The sequence below is a fragment of the Pituophis catenifer genome, unplaced genomic scaffold (genome assembly GCF_029215685.1).
Source record: "Pituophis catenifer annectens isolate HBS135680 unplaced genomic scaffold, rPitCat1.0.hap2 SCAF_10, whole genome shotgun sequence".
NCBI lineage: Eukaryota > Metazoa > Chordata > Lepidosauria > Squamata > Colubridae > Pituophis > Pituophis catenifer.
In genome coordinates, this window is record NW_027256890.1 from 20623400 (window position 1) to 20651391 (window position 27992).

Sequence of the window (27992 nt, forward strand, 5' to 3'; positions counted from 1 at the left end):
GCTCGCCGGTGCCGCAAAGCCTGCCGGGAAGGATGTGAGTCCGCCGGGCTGGAAGCCGCACCGGTCGAGCCAGGGCTGCGCGCGCAGGTAGGAAGGAGGGCGAGGCGGTGGGGGGGTCCCTTCTTTCTCCCTCTGCCCCCCCTTTCTTTATCTCTTCCCCCCTCCCCATAACGTGAAGGGCCCTCCATCAGGCTGAAGACCCCCCCAATACCCTTTAAAAGAAGTGGGGGGGTCTTCCTTTTGGGGTGCAAAGGAGGAGGGGTGGGTGAGGGTCCCCAAAGTGGGGGGGGCAAGGACCACTCCTCATTCCCCCCTTCCCCAAAGAAAGTGGGGTTCATGAAGGGGAGAGGCAGCCCCTTCCCCAAATGGGGCTGCAGAATTGGGGGGGGGGCTTGGAAAGGGAATTTTCCCCCCTCCCCTTCAGGGAAGCTTAAATAAGGGGGGTGGGCAGCTTTTACTAGACCCCCCTCCTTCTTAGCCCCTCTCCTGTGTGTGGGGGGGGGAGAAGATGGGGAGGGGGGGTCTCTGCCTTCCATGGTCACCCAGCCCCTTCATTCAACTGGGGGAGGAAGCACAAGAAAAAGGGGGAGAGGGAGGGAGACCCCCCCCAAAAAAAGCCCAGAAGGATTCAGTTAGCCCCAAGGGGGGTGGGCGAAATGAGTGGGAGAGACCCTCTTATAAGAGGAGAAGAATGACCAAAAGACTCACCCCCACCCCAATGCCAATTAAGCTTGGGAGGGGGGGTTGGGGGTCTTCCCAGAAAGGAATGGAGGGGGGTGGGTGGGTTTGTGAGTTTGGAGGTCACCCCGTTTCCCCCTTCAGGCCAAATGCCCTCTTTTGTAGGGCATGGGTGGTGTGAATCGGAAAAGGAGGCACCCCCCCCCCCCCCCGCCAGTAGTCCTGGCCTTCAGGAGGGATGCCCCCACCCCAAAAAAAGGAGAAGGAGCCCCCCCCAAATGTAAAGGGCCTTGCTTGACTCTTAAAGTATTGCTAAAACTGAAAAAAATCTATCTATCTATCTATCTATCTCTACTCTATCAACTGTCTATCTAGTTATCTCTATTTCTCTATGTCTGTCTATATCTATCTATTCATTCATTTTTTCTTCTTTCCTTCCTTCTTTCTATATATCTACTGTATACCATCTATCTATCTCTATCTATACCTGTATCATCTCGCTATCTATACTTCTATCTATCATCTATCTCGTCTGTCTGTCTGTCTGTCTATCTTCTCTGTCATATCTACCTATCTATTTCTATCATCTCTATCCCCCCTCTCTATCTTCTCTCTATCTCTCTATCTTCTCATATCTATTTATCATCTCTCTCTATCTCTCTTCTCTGTCATATCTATTTCTCTATCATCTCTCTCTCTCTCTCTCTCTCTCTCTCTCTCTCTCTCTCTCTCTCTCTTTCTTATCTATCTATTTATCGGTCTCTCTCTCTCTTTGTCATATCTATTTCTCTATCATCTCTCTCTCTCTATCTATCTTCTCTGTCATCTATTTATCATCTCTCTATCTCTCTTCTCTGTCATATCTATTTCTCTATCATCTCTATCTTCTCTCTCTTTACTCTGTCATATCTATTTCTCTATCATCTCTCATAACTCCCATCTTTTAAATTTTTTAAATTTTTTAATTTGTGATTTTATAAATTGGGTGTTTTAATCTGTGTTTCGGCCGAAATATTTAATAATTTTAAGGGATTTTTTAAATATTTGTATTATCTGTATTTTATCTTGGCTGTTCACCGCCCTGAGTCCTTCGGGAGTAGGGCGGTATAGAAATTTGATTAATAAATAATAAATCTCTCTCTCTCTCTCTCTTTCTCTATCTTCTCTGTCATATCTATCATCTCTCTATCTCTCTTCTCATATCTATTTCTCTATCATCTCTATCTATCTATCTTCTCTCTCTCTCTACTCTGTCATATCTATTTCTCTATCATCTCTATCTTCTCTGTCATATCTATCATCTATCTATCTCTCTTCTCTGTCATATCTATTTCTCTCTCTCTCTCTCTCTCTCTCTGTCTCTCTCTCATCTATCTATCTATCTATCTATCTATCTATCTATCTATCTATCTATCTCCTCTCTCTTTTTCTGTTCTTTTTCAATTGTAGCAATGCTTTGAGGGTCAAGCAAGGCCTATATCTATCTATCTATCTATCTATCTATCTATCTATCTATCTATCTATCTATCTATATCTATATATTATAATTGGAGGACTTTATTGTTTGCTCTTTTCCTGGGGTCCGAAAACACCCCCCCCCCCATCAAAAAAAATTCCTTTGCCTGCAACTAAGAAGCTGGGGTTTGCTCCACAAACTCATTTCTATCTGAGCTGCATTTGCACCACATGTGGGCCTGTTTTGGACGGAGGGGAGTGAATTGATGGAAGGAGCGTGAGAAAAAGCAAAGGGGGGGGCAGAAGGGAAATATTTCCTCTATCCCCACCCCCCCACCCCCACGAATAAAATAGAGGCCCTGGACAACACTGCCTCTATTTTCTCCTCCCAGATCTGATAAATTATGGAAAGGGATAATAAAAGTCCATTAAGAATCCAGACCAAATTAAAAATTAGGAACTTCAGGCCCTCCGTGGGCCCATCGTCCCCAGCCCCTGGCCCTGCGGCAAAGCCTGATGGGAACTGGGATCCCCGACACCAACCCACTAACCAAGAGAGTCCTTTGCTTTATTTAACTTTTGCCGGAGGCAGAGAGAAGAAGTCAGCCGCTTATTTAAAAGAAAATCAGGAAAGGAGGGGGAAATAAATAAATAAGATAAAACAAATAAAATAACTATAAATAAATAAATAAAATAAATTTTAATCGATTCATTAAAGTTTAATATTTATTTTAATAAATAAAATAAATTGGGGAAATAAATAAAATAAATTTCCTCCCCCTTGGAAAATCTTACAAATTCTAAGCGAGGCCAAGCTGAATTCCCCAATCGAGCTGATTTTTATTTTCCCTAGAGGTTCTGGGATGATTAAATCTCTCCCTTGCCTCTTCGATTTTAAGATTTTTATTTTCTCCATCCTTCTGCCACCCCCTGGGAAAAGGCCTCATTTAAATAAGGTATATCTGGGGTTCATTTGTTCATCGCCTCTAAACCGGTTGGATTAAGGACGGGTTTTATTGAACCCAAGGGAACCACACCTGAATTAACATTCACCCGAGTGGCATGATGGCATGGCCTATTTTTGGAAATTCGGCTTGGTTGTCTTTGGGACACTCATCCGCTCCTTCTTCCTCCTTTTTTGCACGCTTTGTCAGAAAAAAAAACACACACACACCAAAACTTGATTTTCCTGATGAGGATGACACTGGCGGTTATCCGGAAGGTTGAGCGAAATCTCTTCGGTGGGGAAAAAAAAAAAACACCCCCAAAACTCCCGGCCAAAACAAATCCACGCAAAAGTTCCCATTTAACCAAGGAGATTCCAAGGACCGCAGGTGAAAAGACAAAAATCGGTGAAGGATGATGAGGAGGAGGAGGATTATATTTTTAACAACTTGAAAGTTGGGGGGGGGAAAAAAGGGAGGGTCTCCCTTTTTCCAGTTATTGAATTTTTTTAGAGTTTGCAAGACAAGCAAACAAAAAATGTCTTGCATTTTTATTTTTATTTTTTTGCATCTTAAAAGATGTTTAAGGACCACTTCTTGGGATGCAGTTTGGTTCAGTTTGTCGCAAACTCAGCATCCCGATTTTTGGGGGGAAGCGGCTCGGTGGGAAGGGGTAAATGAGAATTTTGGGGAATGGCAGAAAGAGAAGTGAAATGCAGATATTTGAGGAGGGGGATGGGTGGGAAAGAATTGGAGAAAGAAGGAGGAGGAGGAAGAGATGGAGATGCAACTTCGGTTGAATCGTCCAAGCGAAGGACTCGCTCAGCGCCGCATTGCGTCGGTAATGACCGGGACGTTAGCCCCCTCCTGGGGAGACTCAAGAATTGCATTAAAAAAGCTGGACAGGAGAGAGAAATTGTTTTTTTGGGGGGGGGGAGAGGGATTTGAAAAGCAAATAATTCCCAGCCAATCCTAGCTCCGTAAAATCCAAGATTGCCGCGAAGCTTGGAAGGGGCTCCGGATGGAGGAAATGATCCCTTTCCTATCTATCTTATCAATTTAGACCGTGATTTAAAAAAGTAGGTTAGACTATATCGATCCGGGCTCTGGGCTTGGGAATGAAGAGACTGACCCGGGTTCTCGCTTCGGTTGTGGGAATTGGGAAGGAGAGAAGTTTGGTTTGTTGGCAAAGCGTGTTTGGGTAATTTTTTATCCGAAAGGGCCGTTAGATTGGCAGGAGAAGACGAGAAATTGAAATTATTGCTGTTTTTTTAAAATAAGCGTGTCGGGGATCCAAAACTGGGGGGTGGGGTGTCAGATGAAACAGAGCCTTGGCAGGGAGGGGGGGTTTCAAGGATTTAAAAGGAGCGGGCGTAGGGTGATTGAGTTTACGGAGTTGGGACCTGAGAGGTCATCCAGTCGGACCCCTGACTTTGCAAAGGGAGACCTCCCGGAGAGGGACAGGCTGATCCCCTTCCCTCTGCCCTATTATACAATCAATGGGAGGGACATTTCTGTAGTTTTGAGCTTTGATTTTTAGAGACTCGAGTTTTGACAACGATCGTGGCGGGTAGATTTTGGAATTTTTTTTAAAAAAAAAAATTCTAAAGTTTTCTAATTCAGATCAGGATGAATATAATCAGGTGATTATTTGGGAAAAGGGGTGGGGGTTGAATTTGGGGCTTCTGGGCCCGTCGTTTTGGCTACCCCCCTCCCCTTTCTCTCTACTCAAGCCAATGAAAGAGGCTAGTCCTCAAGCTTTCTCGGATTCATGTAGAGAGGAAGGATTGGGTGCAGGTGATCCTCAATTTAGCACTGTAGTTGAACCCACAATATTTTTTTTATCAGGACGGTCGTAAATAGAGTCACCATGCGACCGTACCCAGCTTTTCAAGCTTCTGCATGGCGGTTAAGCGAACGTGTTGGTCGTAAAGCAAATGAAGTTGTCATTAAGTGAACCCATTGTTTGCTAGGGGAGGGGAAGGAGGGAGGGAGGAGAGAGAAAGGGAAGGGAAAGGATGGAATAGAGAATGAAGGGAGAAAGAGGGAGGGAAGGAGAAACGAAGGAAGGAATAGAGAGGGAACGAAGGGAAAAAGAGGGAAGGAAGGAAGGAATAGAGGGAAGGGAAGGAGAAAGAGGGAGGGAGAAAGGAAAAGGAGAAAGAAGGAACTAATTAAGGAAGAAAGGCATAGAGAAGGAAGAACGGGAGAAGAAGGGAGAGAGTTGGAAGAAAGGGAAGGGAAAGGAAAGGAAGGAATAGAGAAGGGAGGAAGGAAGGAATAAAGAGGGAAGGGAGGGAGAAGGAGGGAGGGAGGAATAGAGGGAAGGAAAGGAGAAAGGAAGAAAAGGAGAAAGAAGGAACTAATTAATGAAGGAAGGCATAGAGAGGGAAGGAAGGGAGAAAGAGGGAGGGAGAAAGGAAAGGGAGAAAGAAGGAACTAAGGAAGGAAGGAAGGAATAGAGGAGGGAGGGAGAAAGGAAGGAAGGAATAGAGGAAGGGAAGGGAAGGAAGGGAGAAAGGGAGGGAAGAAAAAAGGGAGGGAAGGAGGAAAGACCACCCCTCTCACTCTCACGCTTTTTCTCCCTCTTAACACCTAACCCATCAACCCTTTGCCCAGACTGGCGCTTTCCAACTGCCCCTTTGCCCCTTCCTCTCCTTCCCCAGCCGCTGTGGCCTAGAGGTGGAGCTCTCGCCTCACAATCGGGAGGTGGTGAGTTCGATCCTAGGTAGAGTACCACAGATGTATAGGGTCTCCAGCTTTGGGCGGGAAGGGAGGGGGGTTGGACTAGATGACCTTGCAAGGTCCCTCCCAACTCTGTTTAATCTCTCCCCCCCCCCCTTGCAGGTTGGGCGATGGCCACCATGCTGTACCCCCGGGAGGAGAAGCTGGAGAAGATGAGCCAGGACGAGATTGTGCTGGGCACCAAGGCCGTGGTGCAAGGGTTAGAGACCCTGCGCAGCGAGCACCACTCCCTCCTGGCCGCTTTGCTGGACACCGTCAGCCGCCTGGAGCAGCAACCGCAACAGCAGCTTGAAAACAGCGCCGCCCAGGAGAAGGCCCTGCTCCTGAGGAAGTCCCTGGAGGCCATCGAGCTGGGCCTCGGAGAAGCCCAGGTACCCCCCCCCGCTGGAGACGGGGACGGGGGCGAAATTGAGACACCCCCCCCAACCCCCCACTCGAGTGTCTCACCTGCTGACCTCTCACCTCGTTTGGTGTTGTGGGTCTTTGTCGTGTCTTCTTAACACAACGCGGGGAAACAACGGCATCTCGGCATAACGTCCCCGTGCCCCCCTTCCTACCTTCGCGGGGAAACTTTGCGGAGACTCCGCCAATGTCTGAGCTCACGGTTACGGCGGTAGTCCTCGATTTAAACGGCCGCGGGGGAGCCCCGAAATTTCTGTCGTTAAGCGAGACGGTTGTTAAGGGAGTGGGGTTTTTTTGGGGGGGTGTCCCCCTTTTACCATCTTTCTTGCCCGCCGGGGTTAAGCGACACTCCGCCGTTGTTCAGCGAGCAAGGTTTTGTTGTTCAGCGAATCTGGCTTTCCCGTCGACTTGCTTGGCTCGATCACGTGACCCTGGGACACGGCAGCCCTCGGCTTATGACCACAAGGGAGCCCGGCGTTTATGTCACCAAGACTTAGAATGACTTTATGGTCATTTTAAATGTACCCTAACCGGCGTACATAAAAATGAAATTTTGTTGTATAATAGCTCTCAAAGGGTCTCCATACACTACATAAACTATCCATCTGTTTATCGATTTTATCCCTTCTTTTCTGCTCTATATCTATCTATCATCCATCTATTCCTCTATCCATCTATCCCTCTATCCATCTATCTATATCTATATCTATATCTATATCTATCTATCTATCTATCATCTATCTATCTATCTATCTATCTATCTATCTATCTATCTATCTATCTATCTATCTATCCACCTATCTATCTACTATCCTATCATCTATCTTATCTATCTATCTATTTATCCATCCATCTATCTAGTCTATGTCTCTATTTCTCTATCTTCTATCTATCTCTTCTATCTGTCTGTCGATCTATCATCCATCTATCTATCTAGCTTCTATCGATCTATGTATCTATCATCTTTCTTCTATCTATCCCTCTATCTATCTTCTATCTTATCCTATCTGCCTATCCATCATCTATCTAGTCTATGTCTCTATTTCTCTATCTATCTTCTATCTATCTCTTCTATCTATCTATCTATCTATCTATCTATCTATCTATCTATCTATCTATCTATCAATCATCTATCTATCCTTCTGTCTGTCTGTCTTTCTCTAGTCTATCTCTATTTCTCTATCTCTGTCTGTCTGTCTTTCTGTCTGTCTGTCCATCCATCCATCCATCTATCTAATCTATTTATTTCTCTCTCTCTCTCTATCTTCTATCTATCTATCTATCTATCTCTATCTACTCTATCAACTATCTATCTAGTTATCTCTATTATAGAGAAATAGATAGATAGATAGATAGATAGATAGATAGATAGATAGAAATAGTCTGTGTCTGTCTATATCTATCTGTCTATCTATCTATCTACCTACCTTCCTTCCTTCCTTCCTTCCTTCCTTCCTTCCTTCCTTCCTTCTGAATCTACAGACTTAGACTTAGAGTAACTTTCTGGTCACTTTAAATGTACCCTAGCCGGCATAGATTCAAATGAAAATTCCGTTGCCTAACAGCTCTCACAGGGTCGCCGCCTCCCACTCTACCCTCCACAAGCACGACAAACATATAAATAAACTTTGCCAGCAGAATCCCTGGCAACGAGTCTCCTTGAACCAGATGGATGAACCTGATTTCTTTTGTTTCTTTGTTTTCTTCCTGGCGACCAGGTGATCATCGCCCTCTCCAGCCACCTGAGCGCCGTGGAATCGGAGAAACAGAAACTCCGGGCTCAGGTACGGCGCTTAGTGCAGGAAAATCAGTGGCTCCGGGACGAGCTGGCCGCCACCCAGCACAAGCTGCAGCGGAGCGAGCAGTCGGTGGCGCAGCTGGAGGAGGAGAAGAAGCACCTGGAATTCATGAACCAGATTAAGAAATTCGACGAGGACGTCTCCCCTTCGGTAGGTGGTTTCTCTCCCTACCTGCTTAGAGCAGGTTGGCTCCTCCGGCTCTGTCAGGTGAGCCTCGAACCCAGATCCGGAGGCAAAACCTTTGGGTTGAGATGCTACCGGTGGTGAAATCCATTATTTTTTTTTTACTACCGGTGCTGTGGGTGTGGCTTGGTGGGCGTGGTGTGGCTTGGTGGGCGTGACAGGGGAAGGATACTGCAAAATCCCCATTCCTTCCCCACTCCTGGGGGAAGGATACTGCAAAATCCCCATTCCCTCCCCACTCCTGGGGAGGGATATTGCAAAATCTCCATTCCCTCCCCACTCCTGGGGGAAGGATACTGCAAAAACTCCATTCCCACCCCACTCCTGGGGGAAGGATACTGCAAAATCCCCATTCCCTCCCCACTCCTGGGGGAAGGATACTGCAAAAACTCCATTCCCTCCCCACTCGGGGGTCAGCCAGAGGTGGCATTTGCCGGTTCTCCGAACTGCTCGAAATTTCCTCTACCGGTTCGCCAGAACCTGTCAGAACCTGCTGGATTTTCACCCCTGGATGCTACCATATTACCCCTATTCCTGCTAATGAGAAGAAGGACCAGGGGTGACAGGATAGCAGTGTTCGAATATTTGAGGGGCTGCCCCAAAGAAAAAGGGGTCAACTTATTCTCCAAAGCACCCGAAGGCAGGAGAAGAAGCAACGGGTGGAAACTCATCAAGGAGAGAAGCAACTTAGAACTAAGGAGGAATTTATTGAAAGTTAGAACAATTAATCAGCGGAACGACTTGCCACCAGAAGTTGTGGCTGCTCCAACACTGGAGGTTTCTAAGAAGAGACTGGACAAGCATTTGTCTGAAATGGTGTAGGGTCTCCTGCCTGAAGAAGGGGGTTGGACTAGAAGACCTCCAAGGTCCCTTCCAACGCTGTTATTCTGAGATGGGAATAAAGAGATACGTCTTTTTCCTGCTCCTGTGAAAAGGAATGCCATTTTTTAAAACTTCCTTTTTTTTTTTTTTTTTGCCCAGGATGAGAAAAACGGCGAGGCGGCCAAAGACACCTTGGACGATCTATTTCCTAACGATGATGACCAGGGCCAAGGTAAGCTCCAGAATTATTCTACTAGAATTATTCTTGAAGTTATTCTGAATTATGTCTAGTTTAATGAAAAGGAGGACTAGGGGAGACACGATAGCAGTCTTCCGATATCTCAGGGGCTTCCACAAAGAAGAGGGAGTCAAGCTATTCTCCAAAGCCCCTGAAGGCAGGAGAAGAAGCAACGGGTGGAAACTCATCAAGGAGAGAAGCAATTTAGAACTAAGGAGAAATTTCCTGTCAGTGAGAACAATTAACCAGTGGAACTACTTGCCACCAGAAGTTGCGAATGCTCCAACACTGGAAGTTTTTAAGAAGATGTTGGATAACCATTTGTCTGAAGTGGTGTAGGGTTTCCTGCCCAAGCAGGGGGTTGGACTAGAAGACCTCCAAGGTCCCTTCCGACTCCGATGTTCTATATTCTACGCTTATGGGCTCTTTTCCAGCTGATTGATGGGCTCTGTCTCCGCAGGACCAACTCACCACAGCGGAGAGTCGGCAGCCCAGCAAGGCGGCTACGAGATCCCGGCCCGTCTACGGACCTTGCACAATCTGGTGATCCAGTACGCTTCCCAGGGGCGCTACGAAGTGGCCGTCCCGCTCTGCAAGCAGGCTCTGGAGGATCTGGAGAAAACCTCGGGCCACGATCACCCCGATGTGGCGACAATGCTGAATATTCTCGCCCTGGTGTACAGGTGTGGAATTCCACGGGGGTGTTGCAGGGTGTGGGTGTGACACACAAAAGGGCCCCCTTTTAACCCAGGGGTCTCCAAACACGGCAACTTTTAACATTTGTGGGCTTTAGCTTCCCCCCGGAATCCCCCAGCCAGCCCGTGCTTCCCTTCTACAGTGACGTGAATCTGAGAAATTAATCTTGTGTTTTCCTTCCCTCCCACCAGAGACCAAAATAAATACAAGGAAGCCGCCCACCTTCTCAACGATGCTTTGGCTATCCGGGAAAAGACCCTGGGAAAGGACCATCCGGCTGTAAGTGCAGGATGGGGCCCCCCCTCTCAGCTCTGATTGGAGGATTTAAAGACCGTATGATCTTCCAGTTATTTATCTTATAAATTCAATTCCATTCCTTTCCTTTCCCTTCCCCTTCTCTTCTTTTTGCCATCTTCCTTCCTTCCTTCCTTCCTTCCTTCCTTCCTTCCTTCCTTCCTTCCTTCCTTCCTTCCTTCCTTTCTTTTTCTATCTTTCTCTTTCTTTCTTTCCTTCCTTCCTTCCATTTCTCTCCCCTTCATTATCCTCTCCCTTCCTTCCTTCCTCCCCCCTCCCTCCCTTCTTTCTTTTCTTCCATTTCTCTCCCCTTCATTCTCCTGCCTGCTTGCCTGCCTTTTCTCTCCCCTTCATTATCCTCTCCTTCCTTCCTTCCTTCCTTCCTTCCTTCCTTCTTTCCTTCCTTCCTTCCTTCCCTCCCTCCCTCTCCCTTTGTTATCCTTTCCCTCCCTCCCTCCCTTCCTTCCATTTCTCTCCCCTTTGTTATCCTCTCCCTTCCTTCCTTCCTCCCCACAACCTCCCTTATTTCTTTTCTTCCATTTCTCCCACTTCATTCTCCTGCTTGCCTGCCTCCCTGCCTTTTCTCTCCCCTTCATTATCCTCTCCTTCCTTTCTTCCTTCTTTCTTTCCTTTTCTCTCCCCTTCATTATCCTCTCCCTTCCTTCTTTCCTTCCTTCCGTTTCTCTCCCCTTCGTTATCCTCTTCCCTCCCTCCCTCCTTCCTTCCTTCCTTCCTTCCTTCCTTTTCCCTCCCCTTCGTTATCCTCTTCCCTCCTTCCTTCCTTCTTTCCTTCCTTCCGTTTCTCTCCCCTTCATTATCCTTTTCCTCCCTCCCTCCTTCCCTTTTCTCTCCCCTTCATTATCCCCTTCCTTCCTTCCCTTCCCTTCCTTCCTTCCTTCTTCCTTCCTTCCTTCCATTTCTCTCCCCTTCGTTATCCTCTCCCTTCCTTCCTTCCTCCCTCCCTCCCTCCCCCTTCCCTCCCTCCCTCCCCCTTCCCTCCCTCCCTTCTTCCTTTCCTCCATTTCTCTCCCCTTCATTCTCCTGCCTGCCTGCCTTCCTTCCTTCCATCCACCCACCCACCCAATTTAAGCAATAAACAGCGTGGCTAGCTGACAAATCTGAGATAACCGAACGGCTACCACACAGACAAGTATATCCTGACGTGCCGTTAAAAACTTTGAAAGTACCCTTTTTCTAGCCCAACCAAGTAAGTCTGTCTTGGATTTTATAGAAGAGGGAACAAACCCAATCAACAGACCGAGGGAAGATGGCGGCCATGAATAAGGCGCCCGATCGAGCATAAGTTACACGTCAAAGTATAACTTCCGCATTTCGGACAGGGCACAATTCCCATGTCTGGAATTTTAAAATATTTTAAAATCCTAGACGTGTTTGAAGAACCAAGCCTCCTTGTTTCCTGATTTGGAAGCTTCAGCTAAAGTTGGGTTTAGCATTCCGATCCGCTCAATTTCCCACGTCTCTTTTCTTTTAGAAGCATGGAAGATAACCCATATTCCTTCAGGATGGTTGTTGTTGTTATTATTATTTTCCCCTGTTGTAATTATTATTATTATTATTATTTTCCCCCTTTTTCTTTTTCACAATCAGGTGGCTGCCACACTTAACAACCTGGCCGTGTTGTACGGGAAACGAGGAAAATATAAAGAAGCTGAACCTTTGTGCAAGAGGGCCCTGGAAATTCGCGAAAAGGTATTTGTTAAATATTTCTTAAATATGCACGCCTCCCGTTTTACTGTCAAAGCCACTCTGGGTGACTGGGTCGAAGGGACAGGCTTAGGGGGTCTGTAAAATGTCTGAGTGCCTTACAAGATACCAAAGAATAGAATAGAATAGAATTTTGGAATAGAATGGAATGGAATGGAATAAAATAGAATTTTAGAATAGAATAGAATAGAATAGAATAGAATAGAATAGAATAGAATAGAATAGAATAGAATAGAATAGAATAGAATAATAGAATTTTGGAATAGAATGGAATGGAATGGAATAGAATAGAATTTTAGAATAGAATAGAATAGAATAGAATAGAATAGAATAGAATAGAATAGAATAGAATAGAAAAAGGATAGAATAGAATAGAATAGAATAGAATAGAATAGAATAGAATAGAATAGAATAGAATAGAATAGAATAGAATAGAATTGAATTTTGGAATAAAATGGAATGGAATGGAATAGAATAGAATTTTAGAATAGAATAAAATAGAATAGAATAGAATAGAATAGAATAGAATAGAATAGAATTTTGGAATAGAATTTTGGAATAGAATTTTGGAATAGAATTTTGGAATAGAATGGAATGGAATAGAATAGAATGAATAGAATTTTAGAATAGAATAGAATAGAATAGAATAGAATAGAATAGAATAGAATAGAATAGAGTACAGTACAGTACAGTACAGTACAGTACAGTACAGTACAGTACAGTACAATACAATACAATACAATACAATACAATACAATACAATACAATACAATACAATACAATACAATACAATTCTTTATTGGCCATGTGTGATTGGACACACAAGGAATTTGTCTTTGGTGCATATGCTCTCAGTGTACATAAGGAGAATAAAATACATTCATTGAGAATAAAAAGATACAACACTTAGAATAGGATAGGATATTGACCCAGACAATACACTGTTCACCAAGCACTTTTGGATGTTAAAAAAATTATAAATAAAATTATATTTTTTTAAAAAAATATGAAACTCTCTTTCTCTCCTTCCAGGTGCTCGGAAAGTACCACCCCGACGTAGCCAAGCAGCTGAACAATCTGGCGCTCCTTTGCCAAAACCAGGGAAAGTACGAGGAAGTCCAGTACTATTACCAGCGGGCCCTGGAGATCTACGAATCGCGCCTGGGCCCCGACAATCCAAACGTAGCCAAGACGAAGAACAACCTGGTGAGTTGGGGCTTCTTTGAGAGAGACTCCGAGCAGCCCAAGAAAGGGGAAGAAGAGTTTAAGAAGGAAACAATTAAGAACAGGAGCGCATCTTCTCCAGCGACCCGCAGCCAGATAAGCAGGGATGAACCCCAGACAAACAGTCAAGCGAAAAGCAATCACTTGAATCACTTGAACTGGCCGGGAGAAAAATTACACCCCGCCAACATTTGACGGGGCAAACTGTTGCGTATCGACTGGCAGCAAAACCCACACTCCCTGACACTGTTGATGTTACCCAGTTGGGTAAGCAAACGAGCGAACCCACCCCGTTCCTTTAAAGGAGAATATTTGTAGCTCAGGATGGAAATGAGAGGTCATTTGTCACCTCGTCACCTCTCGCCTGGACTACTGCAACGCTCTCTACATGGGGCTCCCCTTGAAGAGCACCCGGAGGCTCCAACTGGTCCAGAATGCGGCTGCGCGGGTAATTACGGGAGCTGCATGGCGCTCCCACATAACACCGCTCCTGCGTGAGCTGCACTGGCTCCCGGTGGTCTTCCGGGTGCGCTTCAAGGTGTTGGTTACCACCTTTAAAGCGCTCCATGGCATCGGGCCTAGTTATCTTCGAGACCGCCTGCTGCCACCGACGGCCTCCCATCGACCCGTGCGCTCCCACAGAGAAGGCCTCCTCGGGGTGCCATCAGCCAAACAGTGCAGGCTGGTGACCCCCAGGGGGAGGGCCTTCTCTGTGGGGGCACCTACCCTCTGGAACCAACTGCCCCCAGAGATAAGGAGAATCCAAGACCTCGGTGCCTTCTGCCGTGCCCTTAAAACCTTCTTTTTTCATCAAGCCGGGCTGGCTTAACATATTTTTAAATTTTAAATTTTTAATTGGTTTGTCATTTTAAACTGGGGCCAAATTAATATATATTCTTTTTTAATTATTCTTAATGTTTGTATTGTATGTTTTTATCTGGCTGTACACCGCCCTGAGTCCCTCGGGAGAAGGTGTGGTATATAAATTTGAAATAAAATAAAAAAAATTTAAAAAAAATGGTGCTCTCTGAGCTTGCTAGTTTTCTTGCAGGCGTTTCGTGACCCTAATTAGGTTACATCATCATTGCTAGCCAGACTAACACTGATGAAGTTTGTTTGTTTGTTTGTTTATTAGTTTGATTTATATGCCGCCCTTTCTCCGGAGACTCAGGGCGGCTTACAATGCGTTAAGCAATAGCCTTCATACCTTTTGTATATACCTGCTTAGTAGGGCTTTTGGCCCACCCCCAAGCGGTGTTCTTTTTTTATATATATACAAAGTCAGCTTATTGCCCCCACAATCCGGGTCCTCATTTTATCTACCTCGGAAGGATGGAAGGTTGAGTCAACCTTGAGCCTGGTGAGATTTGAACTCGCAGTAATTGCAGGCAGCTGGCAGCTAAGTGCTACTTTAACAGCACTTAGTCCACTGCGCCACCAAGGCTCTGTGTTACCTAGTTGGTTCATGAAACGCCTGCAAGAAACCAGCAAGCTCAGAGAGCACCAAGGACCCCACAGTTCTCCTCCTCCTCCTCCTCCATCCTCCTTCTCCTTCTCCTCCTCCTCCTTCTCCTCCTCCTCCTTCTCCGTCCTTCTCCTCCTCCTCCTTCTCCGTCCTTCTCCTCCTCCTCCTCCTCCTCCTCCTTCTCCGTCCTTCTCCTCCTCCTCCTCCTCCATCCTCCTTCTCCTTCTCCTCCTCCTTCTCCTCCTCCTCCTCCTCCCTGCAAATCCACTCCCTCCTAGCATTGATGATGTTACCTAATTGGGTCATGAAACGTCTACAAGAAAACCAGCAAGCTCGGAGAGCACCAAGGACCCCCCAGTCCTCCTCTTCCTCTTCCTCTACCCAAACCCCACTCCCTTCTAGCACTGATGATGTTACTTAACTGGGTCATGAAACGCCTGCAAAAAAAACAAGCAGGCTCAGAGAGCACCAAGAAGAACCCACACCGTCCCTTAAAAATATAGCTTCACCCTTGAGCAGCTGTGGTGCAAAGCCTCCAGTGAAGGCATTGAAGCTTTCGGTGGAGAACAATTTGACAAAAGAGAGCTGCGACGGAGTGAACCAATATACGTTTTTTTCCTTCCTTCCTTCCTTCCTTCCTTCCTTCCTTCTTGGACCAGAAGACCTCCAAGGTCCTTTTAATGCTTTTATTCTGTTATCCTTCCTTCCTTCCTTCCTTCCTTCCTTCCTTCCTTCCTTCCTTCCTTCCTTCCTTCCTTCCTTCCTTCCTTCCTTCCTCCTTCCTTCCTTCCTCCTTCCTTCCTTCCTTCCTTCCTTCCTTCCTTCCTTCCTTCCTTCCTTCGTCCTTCCTTCCTTCCTTCCTTCCTTCCTTCCTTCCTTCCTTCCTTCCTTCGTCCTTCCTTCGTCCTTCCTTCCTTCCTCCCTCCCTCCTTCCGCATCGCACTCTCCTCTTGTGACGTGACCTGTAAAAAAAAGTCGATACGCAAATTGACAAAAGTTAGTTCGGGGGAGAGGCAGTCCCGTCCCGTCCCACCCAAAAAAACCCCCCCTAGACAAACCCAAGTTGGTTGAAAGCAAGAAACTTGGCCTGTTCCTCTTAACCTCTGGATTTGATTTGATTTTTTTTTTTAAACAATTTTTTTATTTTTTTTAGAACACAAACATACAATGCATCTTTTTAGAACGAGCCATTGATCCGCTCATAAGTAGGTACAATGACTTAACTCCTTTTTGACAAAAGCTTCTTCCAAATCCCACAAATTTCCACCTTATAGAAAGAAAAGAAAAAAAGGAAAAAAAAACATGCCTAACTTACGTTAATTTACACCAGTTCATTACCTTTTCTATCATTTTACCTCAAATCTTAATTTTCAAATAACACAACTTCATATTCTATAGCGTTATTGTCATAAATTCTATCTATTTAAAAATACCATAAAACCGATAGATTATGTGCAGAATAAATATCAAACTAGGAAATATCAGATAGCTTTTAACTGAAAGTATTATATAGGGATAGAATAATAGAATTTTGTGAAGATGTGAAAAATATACATGGGGATGGAGGGGTTCAAGTTTTATAAAATGTGATTTTGATTTGGATTAAATTTTGTGGAAGTCCGGGGGGGGAGAGTTGGGGGGAGTAGGGAGGGTTAGGGGGGGTTAGGGAGGGTTGAGGGGGGAAACTGGGGAGAAAATGTAACTGTAAAACTTTTTCAATAAAAAAAAAAAATACCATAAAACCCGTTACCTAAATTTTAACATCTTTAACACAATATTATTTCGGTTTCACTTCCGTTTAGTTTGGATGAATACATCTGAAAAGTATAAATCATCGATTACTATAAGTATTTACACAGCAATTTAACTGTTAGTATTTATCATCTGCAATTTACTGCTTATCTCAACATAATCACCTTTATTTTAACTCTTAATCCCAACATAACCATTTTCTTTATTAATATTAACGACCTCTGGATTTTTATCCTCCTCCTCGCAGGCCTCTTCTTACATCAAGCAAGGTAAATACAAGGAAGCTGAGACGCTCTACAAGGAGATCCTGACCCAGGCGCACGAGAGGGAATTCGGATCGGTCAACGGTGAGCAAGTATTTTCATCGGTTGGGAGGGCGGCAAACTTTGGCACAGATGGCAGAGCCTTCAGCTGAGGACTTCTGCGTAGAAGACTGGGAAAACGGCTAAGGTGATGCGAAGAGGGCGAAGAGGCTCGTTCCGTGGCTAACTCTGGGGAGACAGTTTGGTCTAGTGGTTAAGGCGCCATCCTAGAAACTAGGTGATGGTGAGTTCTAGTCCTGCCCTGAGATATGAAAGCTAGCGGGGTGATTTTGGGCCAATCACCAGGAGGCGGTGAATTCTAGTTCCACCTTAGACATGAAAGCCGGGTGGGTGACTTTGGGCCAAGCACCAGGAGGCGGTGAATTCTAGTTCCACCTTAGACATGAAAGCTGGCTGGGTGACTTTGAGCCAATCACCAGGAGGTGGTGAATTCTAGTTCCACCTTAGACACGAAAGCCAGCTGGGTGGTTTTGGGCTAAACACCAGGAGATGGTGAATTCTAGTTCCATCTTAGACATGAAAGCTGGCTGGGTGACTTTGAGCCAATCACCAGGAGACGGTGAATTCTAGCTCCACCTTAGACACAAAAGCCAGCTGGGTGGTTTTGGGCTAAACACCAGGAGATGGTGAATTCTAGTTCCATCTTAGACATGAAAGCCAGCTGGGTGATTTTGGACCATCTTCTCAGCCCTACACACATCACAGGGTTGTTGTTCCAAGGAAAATAGGAGGTGGAAGTAATAGTAGATGTGTTCTCTTTATTTTTCTCTTTTTATTTCTTTCTATTTCTCTCTCTCTCTTTCTTTTTCTCTATTTCTCCCTTTCAGTTTTTCTCTATTTCTCTCCTCTTTTTCTCTCTCTTTCTCTCTTTCTCTTTCTCCCTTTCTCTCTTACTCTTTCTCTCTTCTTTCTCTATTTCTTTTCTATTTCTTTCTTTCTATTTCTCTCTCTCTCTTTCTTTCTTTTTCTCTATTTCTCTCTCTATTTCTCCCTTTCTCAGTTTCTCTCTCTCGCTCTCGCTCTTTCAGTTTTTCTCTATTTCTCTCCTCTTTTTCTCTTTCTCTTTCTCCCTTTCTCTCTTACTCTTTCTCTCTTCTTTCTTTCTTTTTCTATTTCTCTTTCTTTCTTTCTTTCTTTCTTTCTTTCTATTTCTCTCTCTCTCTTTCTTTCTTTTTCTCTATTTCTCTCTCTATTTCTCCCTTTCTCAGTTTTTCTCTCTATTTCTCTCTCTCCTCTTTCTTTTTCTCTTTCTCTCTCTCTCTCATTCTCTCTCTCTCTCCGACTTCTCTCCACCCCCTCCTACAAGGGGAACTTGCTTTCCAAAGCAACATAATTGTGCGTCTCTCCAACTCGGAATTGGGCAGACCTGGGTTGGGAACATCTGATGCGTGAACTCTGACATCTCCTGGGCTGGGCCGAATATTCCTCCTTTCCGGCTAGGATGACTCACCTAAACCGTGTCCTACATGCTCTCTTTCGCTTCGTCATTTTCCTGTCTTAAGTGTGCTTATCCCTGGTGAGCCAATCCGGATCCTTCGATGAGCTCAGCTCAAAGGGAATGTTGCACAACCCGAATTTCAGCCAAATTGTGGGTTCACGGCCTCATTCAGGTTCACACAAACAGACCAAGTTACAGTCATTTTGGCTCGGCGTCGCGTGCGAAGCTGGCCGGTGGGAGCCGTAAAACCAGGAATTATGGTTTAGCGCAGAGGTCTTCAAACTTGGCAGCTTTAAGACTTGTGGACTTCAACTCCCAGAATTCTCCAGCCAGCTAAGCATAGCTGGCTGGAGAATTCTGGGAGTTGAAGTCCACAAGTCTTAAAGCTGCCAAGTTTGAAGACCTCTGGTTTAGTGTTATAGATAGGCCTCAGCTTACAACCATTCGTTTAGTGACCAAAGTTATTTTTTTTCTCCTCAAGTTGTGTTTTTTTTTTTTTTTTTATAACAAACATATCAATGTTTGTAAAACAGCGTGGCACCTGAGCGTCTTACATTTTAATACAAATAAAACAATATTCAGGATATTTACTACAGTTGACAAGCTTATACAATTCTGGTAATAGTACACATTTTTTTTTATTAAATTATAATCTTTCGTTATGTAGTTATTCAATATTTCAAATATGTTGTTTTTGTGTCAATCACCATATTCTGAGTGTCATTCCTTTTACTACAAAAAAAATATTAATAATCGTATTTGTTACATTTAACAGACTAATATGGTTCTAGATAGATAGATAGATAGATGATAGATAGATAGATAGATAGATAGATAGATAGATAGATAGATAGATAGATGATAGAGATAGATAGATAGATAGATAGATAGATGATAGATAGATAGATAGATAGATAGATAGATAGATAGATGATAGATAGATGATAGATAGATAGATAGATAGATAGATAGATAGATAGATAGATAGATGATAGAGATAGATAGATAGATAGATAGATAGATAGATAGATAGATGATAGATAGATAGATAGATAGATAGATAGATAGATAGATGATAGAGATAGATAGATAGATAGATAGATAGATAGATAGATAGATGATAGATAGATAGATAGATAGATAGATAGATAGATAGATAGATGATAGAGATAGATAGATAGATAGATAGATGATAGATAGATAGATAGATAGATAGATAGATAGATAGATAGATAGATGATAGATAGATAGATAGATAGATAGATAGATAGATAGAGATAGATAGATAGATAGATAGATAGATAGATAGATGATAGATAGATAGATAGATGATAGATACCCTGTTTCCCCCAAAATAAGATACTCCCTGATAATAAGCCCAATCGGGCTTTTGAGCGCATGGCAATAAGGCCAAGCGTTTATTTCAGGGTTCAAAAAAATATAAGACAGGGTCTTATTTTCGGGGAAACACGTTAGTAACACACATGTTTATGCTAAATTATAATCTTCCATTATTTAAATCATTCAGTATTTCAGTATGTTATTTTTATGCCAATCGCCATATTGTTCAAACATTCTTCATAGTAACCCTCGTTCAAGTTAGAATGGCACTGAAAAAGGTGACTTACGACCGGTCCTCGCTCTTACGACCGTCGTAACATTCCCCACTCACATTATTAAAATTCAAAAACACTTGGGCCGCCGGCCTGTATTTATGACGGTTGCACCTCTCGCGATGCCGGTGCCTCAAATTTTCTAAGCCATTTCTCCGCTTCTCCGCAGGTGACAATAAGCCCATATGGATGCACGCCGAGGAGCGAGAAGAATGTAAGGTATTTGGGGGGGTTTGGTACGAGAGTTCAAAGGGCATCTTGTTTTACCCGGGATTTGGGGACGGTATCCAAATGATCATGATTCCTTCCCTTTAGTCTTTTTTTTTTTTTTTAAATCTTGTTTTCCCCCCTCCAGGATAAATACCGAGAAAACAGTGCCCCTTACAGAGAATACGGCAGCTGGTATAAAGCCTGTAAGGTAGACAGGTGAGTGTGATGGGGGAAACAGATCGTTTAATCAAGAGAATTGGCTTTTCAAGAAGAAGTTGGACCAGGGGTGAAATCCAGCAGGTTCTGACAGGTTCTGGAGAACCGGTAGCGGAAATTTTGAGTAGTTCGGAGAACCGGCAAATCCCACCTCTGACTGGCCCCAGAGTGGGGTAGGAATGGGGATTTTGCAATATCCTTCCCCCAGGAGTGGGGAGGGAATGGGGATTTTCAATTATCCTTCCATCCAGAGTGGGGAGGGAATGGGGATTTTGCAGTATCCTTCCCCCAGGAGTGGGGAGGGAATGGGGATTTTGCAGTAACCTTCCCCCAGGAGTGGGGAGGGAATGGGGATTTTGCAGTAACCTTCCCCCAGGAGTGGGGAGGGAATGGGGATTTTGCAATATCCTTCCATCCAGAGTGGGGAGGGAATGGGGATTTTGCATTATCCTTCCCCCAGGAGTGGGGAGGGAATGGGGATTTTGCATTATCCTTCCATCCAGAGTGGGGAGGGAATGGGGATTTTGCAGTATCCTTCCCCCAGGAGTGGGGAGGGAATGGGGATTTTGCAGTATCCTTCCCCCAGGAGTGGGGAGGGAATGGGGATTTTGCATTATCCTTCCATCCAGAGTGGGGTGGGAATAGGGATTTTGCAGTATCCTTCCCCCAGGAGTGGGGAGGGAATGGGGATTTTGCATTATCCTTCCATCCAGAGTGGGGAGGGAATGGGGATTTTGCAATATCCTTCCATCCAGAGTGAGGAGGGAATGGGGATTTTGCAAGTATCCTTCCCCGCCACACCCACAAGCCACACCACACCACGCCCACCAAGCCACGCCCACAGAACCGGCAATTAAAAAAAATTTGGATTTCACCACTGGGTTGGACAGTTAGAATCTTGGATTGTGCAGAAACGAATAGATCGACATTAAAGATAAAAAGAAAAAGAATAGACAAAGAGTGTTTTCGGACATGTTAGAATAGAATAACCGAGTTGGAAGGGACCTTGGAGGTCTTCTAGTCCAACCCCCTGCTTAGGCAGGAAACCCTCCACCACTTCAGACAAATGGTTATCCAACATGTTCTTAAAAACCTTCCAGTGTTGGCGCATCCGCAACTTCTAGTGGCAAGTTGTTCCACTGATCAATTGTTCTCATTGTCAGGAAATTTCTCCTTAGTCCTAAGTTGCTTCTCTCCTCGATGAGTTTCCACCCACTGCTCTCTTGTCCTGCCTTCTGGAGTTAGAATAACAGAATACCAGAGTTAGGAGGGATCTCGGAGGTCTTCTAGCGTGCTCGATGCGGACCGGTGGTAAAACTGATTAGAACCCACCACTGCATGGCTTCTCTTCCCCCCAGCCTGACCGTCAACGCCACCCTAAAAAGTTTGGGGTCTCTGTATCGTCGCCAGGGCAAAGTGGAAGCGGCCGAGACGCTGGAAGAATGCGCCCAGAAATCACGGAAACAGGTAAAGCGTTTTTGTGCTTTCCATGGGTTGAGAACGGAGTTACGCTGTGCTGGATCGCCAATAGTGGTAGTCAGTGGTAGGTTTCTAGTAGCGCGGCAGCGGGAGACTCCGCCCACCCGCGCAGACGTCATCACGGACACTGCACATGCGCAGAAGGCGCCCCACGCGCTCACAATTCCGAACCAGTAGCGAAGGTAAGTGAAACCCACTACTGGTGGTAGTCCTCGAGTTACAACGGTCCGCTTAGTTCGAAGTAACAATGGCACTGAAAAGGACTTTTAGGGCCGTTCTTCACACTTACGACCCTTTTTTTAAAAAAAAGTTTTTTATTATTTTTTAACAAACACATCAATGCGTGAACAGCGTGGCGCCTACATTCTAATACCAATAAAACGAGTAGAATTAATCCTACTTATTACATTCAATCCACTTCTATGTTTCTAATAATGGTACACGTTTATATTAAGTTGCAATCCGTCATTGTTCAATTATTCCATGCTTTTCTCTTGTTATTGCTTTTATTTTATTATATAAAAGCGAATACACTAATATTCCCCCTTCTCTTATTTCTATATCTTATTTTAACTTTTAAATCATGTCACCCTTTATTAAAAGACGTTTTCTTTCTATCTGGCCTAACTTCTAATCATGTCACCTACAAAAAAAAAGAAAAGAAAAGAAAGAGAGAGAAAAGGAAAAGCAAACCAGAACAACAACAAAAGAGAGAAATCATCTATCCATCGTCTCTTGCCCGCTTCAACACTTTAATTGCCTCCCATCTTAGACCCTTATAGCATCCCTGTGATCACGTGATTTATATTCAGATGCTTATCAACTGACTCACATTTATGACAATTGCAGCTTCCTGGGATCGCGTGGTTCCCTTTTCGCGACCTTCTGACAAGCCAAGTTAACAGAGAAACCAGATTAACTTAACAACGGCATTACTGGTTTCACAACTGCGGTGATTGCCTGTGGCAAGGAAAGTCGTAAAATGGGGCGAAACTCACTTAACAAATTTCTCACTGAGCAGGGTAAATTTTGGGCTCAGTGGTGGTCATAAATCGAGGACTTCCCATGCAGATAGTCCTCCACTTACGACCAGAGTGACGATGGAACACCACAGAAAAGTAACTTAACGTTCCAGATATGAAATTCCAGCATCCTTCAGCCATGTCGCATTTTTAGTGCTTGGTACCTGATTTACGACCTTTTTACTGGAAGGGGGTTTTGCCAGCAAAACCTGCCCCGTAATAAACAATGGATTCGCTTAACAACAACTGCACAGAATCCGCTTAACGACTTACACACACACACACACAAGTTTGCAAAATTGGGCACAGGTCCGTGGGTGCCTTGATTTGCGACCATCGTCACTTGCGATGGAGATTTCCCTTAGAGTCGCGTGTAAATGCACACATTGGCCCCGCATTCATGGGACACGGATTAAATATTTCTACCCTCCTCTTTCTGTATTTTCCAGGGCATGGATGCTTTCAACCAGAGCAAAATCGTGGAGCTTCTAAAGGACGGGAACCGTGCCGAACAGCGACCGAACCGTGATGGGGCTCCCGGCACCAAGAAGTGCGAGAACGAGAACGAATCGGAAGAAGGAGTAGCCGAATGGTCTGGGGTGAGAGAGAGAGAAAGAGAGAGAGAGAGAGGAGAGAGAAAGAAAGAGACAGAGCAATAAACTGGACCCTTCCTAACCTACAGAATTTCCTTCTAAAAATGAAAAGAGCAGAAGAAAATTCAACAAATGTAGAATCCACAGAATTTTGTCTTGTGGGGGGTTTGCCGGATTCACACATTGCGGAAAAAAACCAGGTTTGCTTAAAAATACCGTGGCCTGGAGTTCCAGAACCCCCTAAACTGGGTTAAAACCGCCAAAAGATTCAAATCGCATTATAGCTTAGTAGAAAAGTTTCTCAACGTCAGCCATTTTAAGAGCCATGTTGGCTGGGGAATTCTGGGAGTTGAAATCCACAGCTCTTTTAAAGCAAGTTGGCTAAGGAATTCTGGGACTCGAAGTCCATGTATTTTAAAGCATGCTAGATAAGGAATTCCAGGAGTTAAATTCCACCCATCTTAAAGCTTGTTCGCTGGAGAATTCTCCGAGTTAAAATCCACGTAACTGAGAGTTTGCTGGCTTGGGAATTCCGGGACGTATTTTAAAGCATGCTAGGTAACGAATTCCAGCCATCTTAAAAGCAAGTTCGCCGGGGAATTCTGAGAGTTAAAATCCACATATCTCCAAAGCTTGCTGGCTGGGGAATTCTGGGAGTTGAAGTCCACCCCTCTTAAAGCAATGAAGGTTGAGAAATACAGGCTTAGCATGAAGGATACACGAAAAACATTTGCCCCCATGATACCAACTCCTCGGCGTCCGTAAGACGAAGGTATCCTCAACCTCTTAACCAGGGACTACAACTCCCCAAACCCTGTGCCCTCTGGCTGGGAATTATGGGAGCAGTAATCTCGACATGATCGAAGGACGGTGCTGCCATTTTCCCGCAGGCCGGCTCTTAACAACTTCCTTAAAAGATGGGGGCAACCTGTGTGTCTTTTGCTCTCCCAGGTGGGCTCCGGAGCTCTGCGCCGCAGCGGCTCGTTCGGAAAACTGCGTGACGCTTTGCGACGGAGCAGCGAGATGCTGGTTAAGAAACTTCAAGGGAGCAGCCCCCAAGAACCGAGGAATCCCGGGTAAGTTTCAAATTTTTCGGGGGGTGAATCCGGAGAAATGGGAAGCCCCTTATCCGGCCTGGATCTCCTTCCATTTTTTATTTTGATATTTTTTAGAACGAGAGGTGGTTTTTGTTTCTCGGATTCTGCGGGGTCGTCCCGATCGTCTTCATTTGTGTAACAGGGAGTCCTCGGCTTAGCGACCAAAATCGAGCCCCGTTTTTGCCTACGCGGAAACGGCTGTAAAAGGGCGGTTTTGGTCCCATGTTTACGACCTGTCTGGCCGTAAACTTAAGTCGCTTTTTTCAGTGCTGAAAAACTTCAGTCACTAAACGAACGGTCGTAAGTGGAGCACGTACATGGTTCAGGGAATGGTTCGTGTAGGTGGTTTAGTAAAACATTGGGCAAATATTGCTGGCCGAAATAAAACAATCGAATCCGAATTGAAAAAGAGAGTCGGTTTTCCAATGCTGATCACCGATCTCTTTCCGGAGGGGAATCTCAACCGTTTTGGGTTTTCTCTCTCTCGCTGCAGGATTAAAAGGGCCAGTTCGCTCAACTTCCTGAACAAAAGCATAGAAGAAGAGCCCAGCCAGGTAACACACCTTGTGGGGAAGCTGCCCCAACCTTCTCTTTTGAGATTGGGCTCCTGTGGGGGAAGCTGGCACGGCGGGTGGGAAGCTGCGAGACTCGTTTCCCAACAATGTTGAATGGCAGGCTGTGGCCTGTCCGTCTTAACAAAAGTGTCTTCTGATAACAATATGATCTGGTTAAGTAATTGGATTGTTTTCATAAAGGAGGGAGGGAGGGAGGAGAAGAGGGAGGGGAAGGAAGGAAGGGAGGAAAGAAGGAGAAGAGGAAGGGGAAGGGAGGGAGAGAGGAAAGGAAGGAAGGAAGGAAAAAGAGGGAGGGAGGGAGGGCAGGGAAGGAAGGAAAAAGATGGAGGAAGGGGAAGAGGGAGGGAAGGGAGGAAAGGAAGGGAGGAAGGAGAAGAGGGAGGGGAAGGAAGGAAGGAAGGAAGGAAAAGATGGAGGAAGGTGAAGAAAAGGAAGGGAAGAGGGAGGGGCAGGAAAGGAGGCAGGAGGGAAGGAAGGAAAAAGACGGGGGAAAAGGAAGGAGAAAGGGCGGAGGAGAAAGGGACAGAAAAGGATGGAAGGAAAGGAAGGAAGGAAAGGAAGGAAGGAAAAGACAGAGGGAGGGAGGGGAAGGAAAGAAGGAAGGGAGAGAAGAGGGAAGGAGGGAAGGGAGAGGAAGAAAGGAAGGGGAAAGGTCGGAGGAGAAGAGAAAGAGACAGAAAAGGAAGGAAGAAGAAAGAGAAGAAAAAGGAAGGAGGGACAAAATCCCCCCTAAAATTGGGAGATGAAAACCTGGCATTTCTGCCCCCTTAAATAACTTTTGCTTTTTTCCCTCTTTAGGGCTCCGGCAACCTCTGCGACAGCCGAGGGTTAAGTGCCAGCAACGTCGACCTGCCACGACGAAGGTCCCTGATGGCATGATGTCCCCTGTGGCTCTGGCTGGGTCGGGGGGGGCGGGGTGGAGGGAGGCCCGGAAATCCGGACCACATCAGAGCTGCTTCGAGCTTCTGCCTGGAACCTCATCCTCTCCGCGAATTCCCCATCCTGCTGGCATAGAGCTCCCGCCATTGCAGCTCCGAGGCAGAGCGGTATCTCACTTTTCCCTTCGCGGGCACCCCCACAAGCACGCCATTGCCCCCCCACATCCAAGGTCTTCCTCTTCCCCCTCCCACCCCCAGCATGTTGCCATCGCAGCGCTCATCCTCGGCTCTGGCTACCAAGTGCCACCTTTCGACCACCCGCCTCTAAATCCCAGATTAAGGCAGGATGCCTCGATACTTTGGCACAACACACCGTCAACTGCATCTTGTTGGGGGGGGGAACCGAGGGACCCCCCGAAGCTGCATGATTTGTCAAGGCCTCTTCCCGGGAATGTGGTGGGAAAGGAGCGATCGAGTGCGGAAAAAAATAATAATATAATTTCTCAGGGTTCCAGTGGACGTCTTTTTGCGCCCATTTCTTGCAAAGAACGGGGTGCAAAACGATCTCGACTAGCTAGGCCAGGGTTTTTTGAACCCACCTGAATTGGTTCTTCTGCAAAGAAAGAATAAATACGCTTAGAGACCCTCGAACGGCTCGCTTCCCACCGTTTTAGTGATTGAGTGGATCCTTTCTGTTCAGGATCTGTTGTGCCCGGCCTCAGGGACAGAGAGATCCCATCCAGCCCACCCTCTTCTCTCTCGAAAATCCTTCCCTCTTCTCCTCAATCTGCACTGGATTTATTTATTTTTATTTTTTGGGACTTGCCTGGATTACGATATATATATCGCTCCGGTGGCCTCTTTAATTCAGGGGCTCGCTTACCGACGGGATAACACCCTGCTGTGTCCGTGAAAACATTCCGATCTCGTTTTTTTCTGTTGTCTCCCCTCCAGATTTGGCTGCAGGAAGCATCTCGTTTATTAATCAAATTCCCACTGGCTCTCATTTTAAGGGGGACGGTAGATGCCCCTCGCCACTTTCCTTCCCTGCTCGGGAGCGATGCGTAGAGGGATACCACCCCTTCACCCTAAGACCGTGATGGCGAACCTTACGGCACGCGTGCCCAAAGTGGCACGCGAAGCCATGTCGCCCATCACGCGCGGCCTTGCCTGTTCATCTTCCGGGTTTCCGGCGCGCCACTATCAGCTGTCCTTCGCGCAAGCGGCAGTGCCAAAAATCAGTCTGCACACAGCGCCATCCAGCTGATTGTTGGGTGCGCATGTGTGCCAGAAGCCGGAAGTTTGGCTTTTTCCAGAGCGCGGCCCCGACGAGCGGGCGGCGCGCGACGTTTCCGCGTGCCGAAAAGGGTTCGCCATCACTGCCCTAAGACCACCGCCTCCGATGCCCGCCAATCTCAGCCTGTTTCTCTTGGCAGTCTTCCCAGCCGCGATGTTTTGCACCCCCTTCTTAGCGAGATAAAACGACAACTTTCCCCTCTCCACCCGCGTTGCTTGCACGTCCATTCAGTAAAAAAATCATCATCATCAATAGCTAAGGATTTAAGCCAAAAAGGGGTAGAACGCAGTAGAACGATCCAATTTCTTCTCTCCGTATTCTGGCCTCCTCTCACTGCAAATGCTTTTTCTCTTCGTTCTGCTGGTTGTTACGGACGGAGAACACCTTCCAAAACGGCGTATTTATAATAAAATGCCATTTCTCTGTTCCTAATGTGTCCTTGGGGGTGTGGGTGGGGAGGACTGATGGAGGGGAGAGAAACGGAGGGAGCCTGCCTCCCATTTCAAATTTTTGCTTTGTGGCTCAAAAAATGCTATTTGGCAAAAGCAAAAAGCGGGAAGGAAGCCCACCCAACCTAAGCCCCTCGCTCTTAATTGCAAAGCCCATAGGGAGGACAGTCCAGTCATTTTTCAGTTTATTTTTACTTTTTTTTCCCCACTTCCCAGGATTTCAAAACAGGCAGGGCCCTGGTAACTTATATCACCTAAAATCTTGCGTGTGTGTTTTTGCGTGTTTGCGGGCACACGGGGGGGGGTGTCTGTGTGCGGAGAAGAGGTTAAACGCTTACGTCGGGAGTAGAATGGTGTTGAAACAAAAGGAAGAGAATTGT

At 45.6% G+C, this 27992-nt stretch overlaps 1 protein-coding gene across 1 annotated transcript; it reads left to right on the forward strand.

Moving 5' to 3' along the window:
* The first annotated feature begins 24 nt into the window (after window positions 1-24).
* KLC2 (kinesin light chain 2) lies at window positions 25-27988 on the forward strand. The gene is made up of 16 exons (XM_070951428.1): window positions 25-87; window positions 5925-6193; window positions 7943-8173; window positions 9188-9260; window positions 9727-9949; window positions 10154-10241; window positions 11865-11966; window positions 13014-13187; window positions 16670-16769; window positions 19966-20015; window positions 20152-20222; window positions 21581-21689; window positions 23173-23322; window positions 24268-24392; window positions 24907-24967; window positions 25787-27988. The coding sequence occupies exons 2-16, from the start codon at window positions 5933-5935 to the stop codon at window positions 25865-25867; spliced, it is 1899 nt and encodes a 632-aa protein (XP_070807529.1). The 5' UTR covers window positions 25-87; window positions 5925-5932; the 3' UTR covers window positions 25868-27988.
* Window positions 27989-27992: the final 4 nt, after the last annotated feature.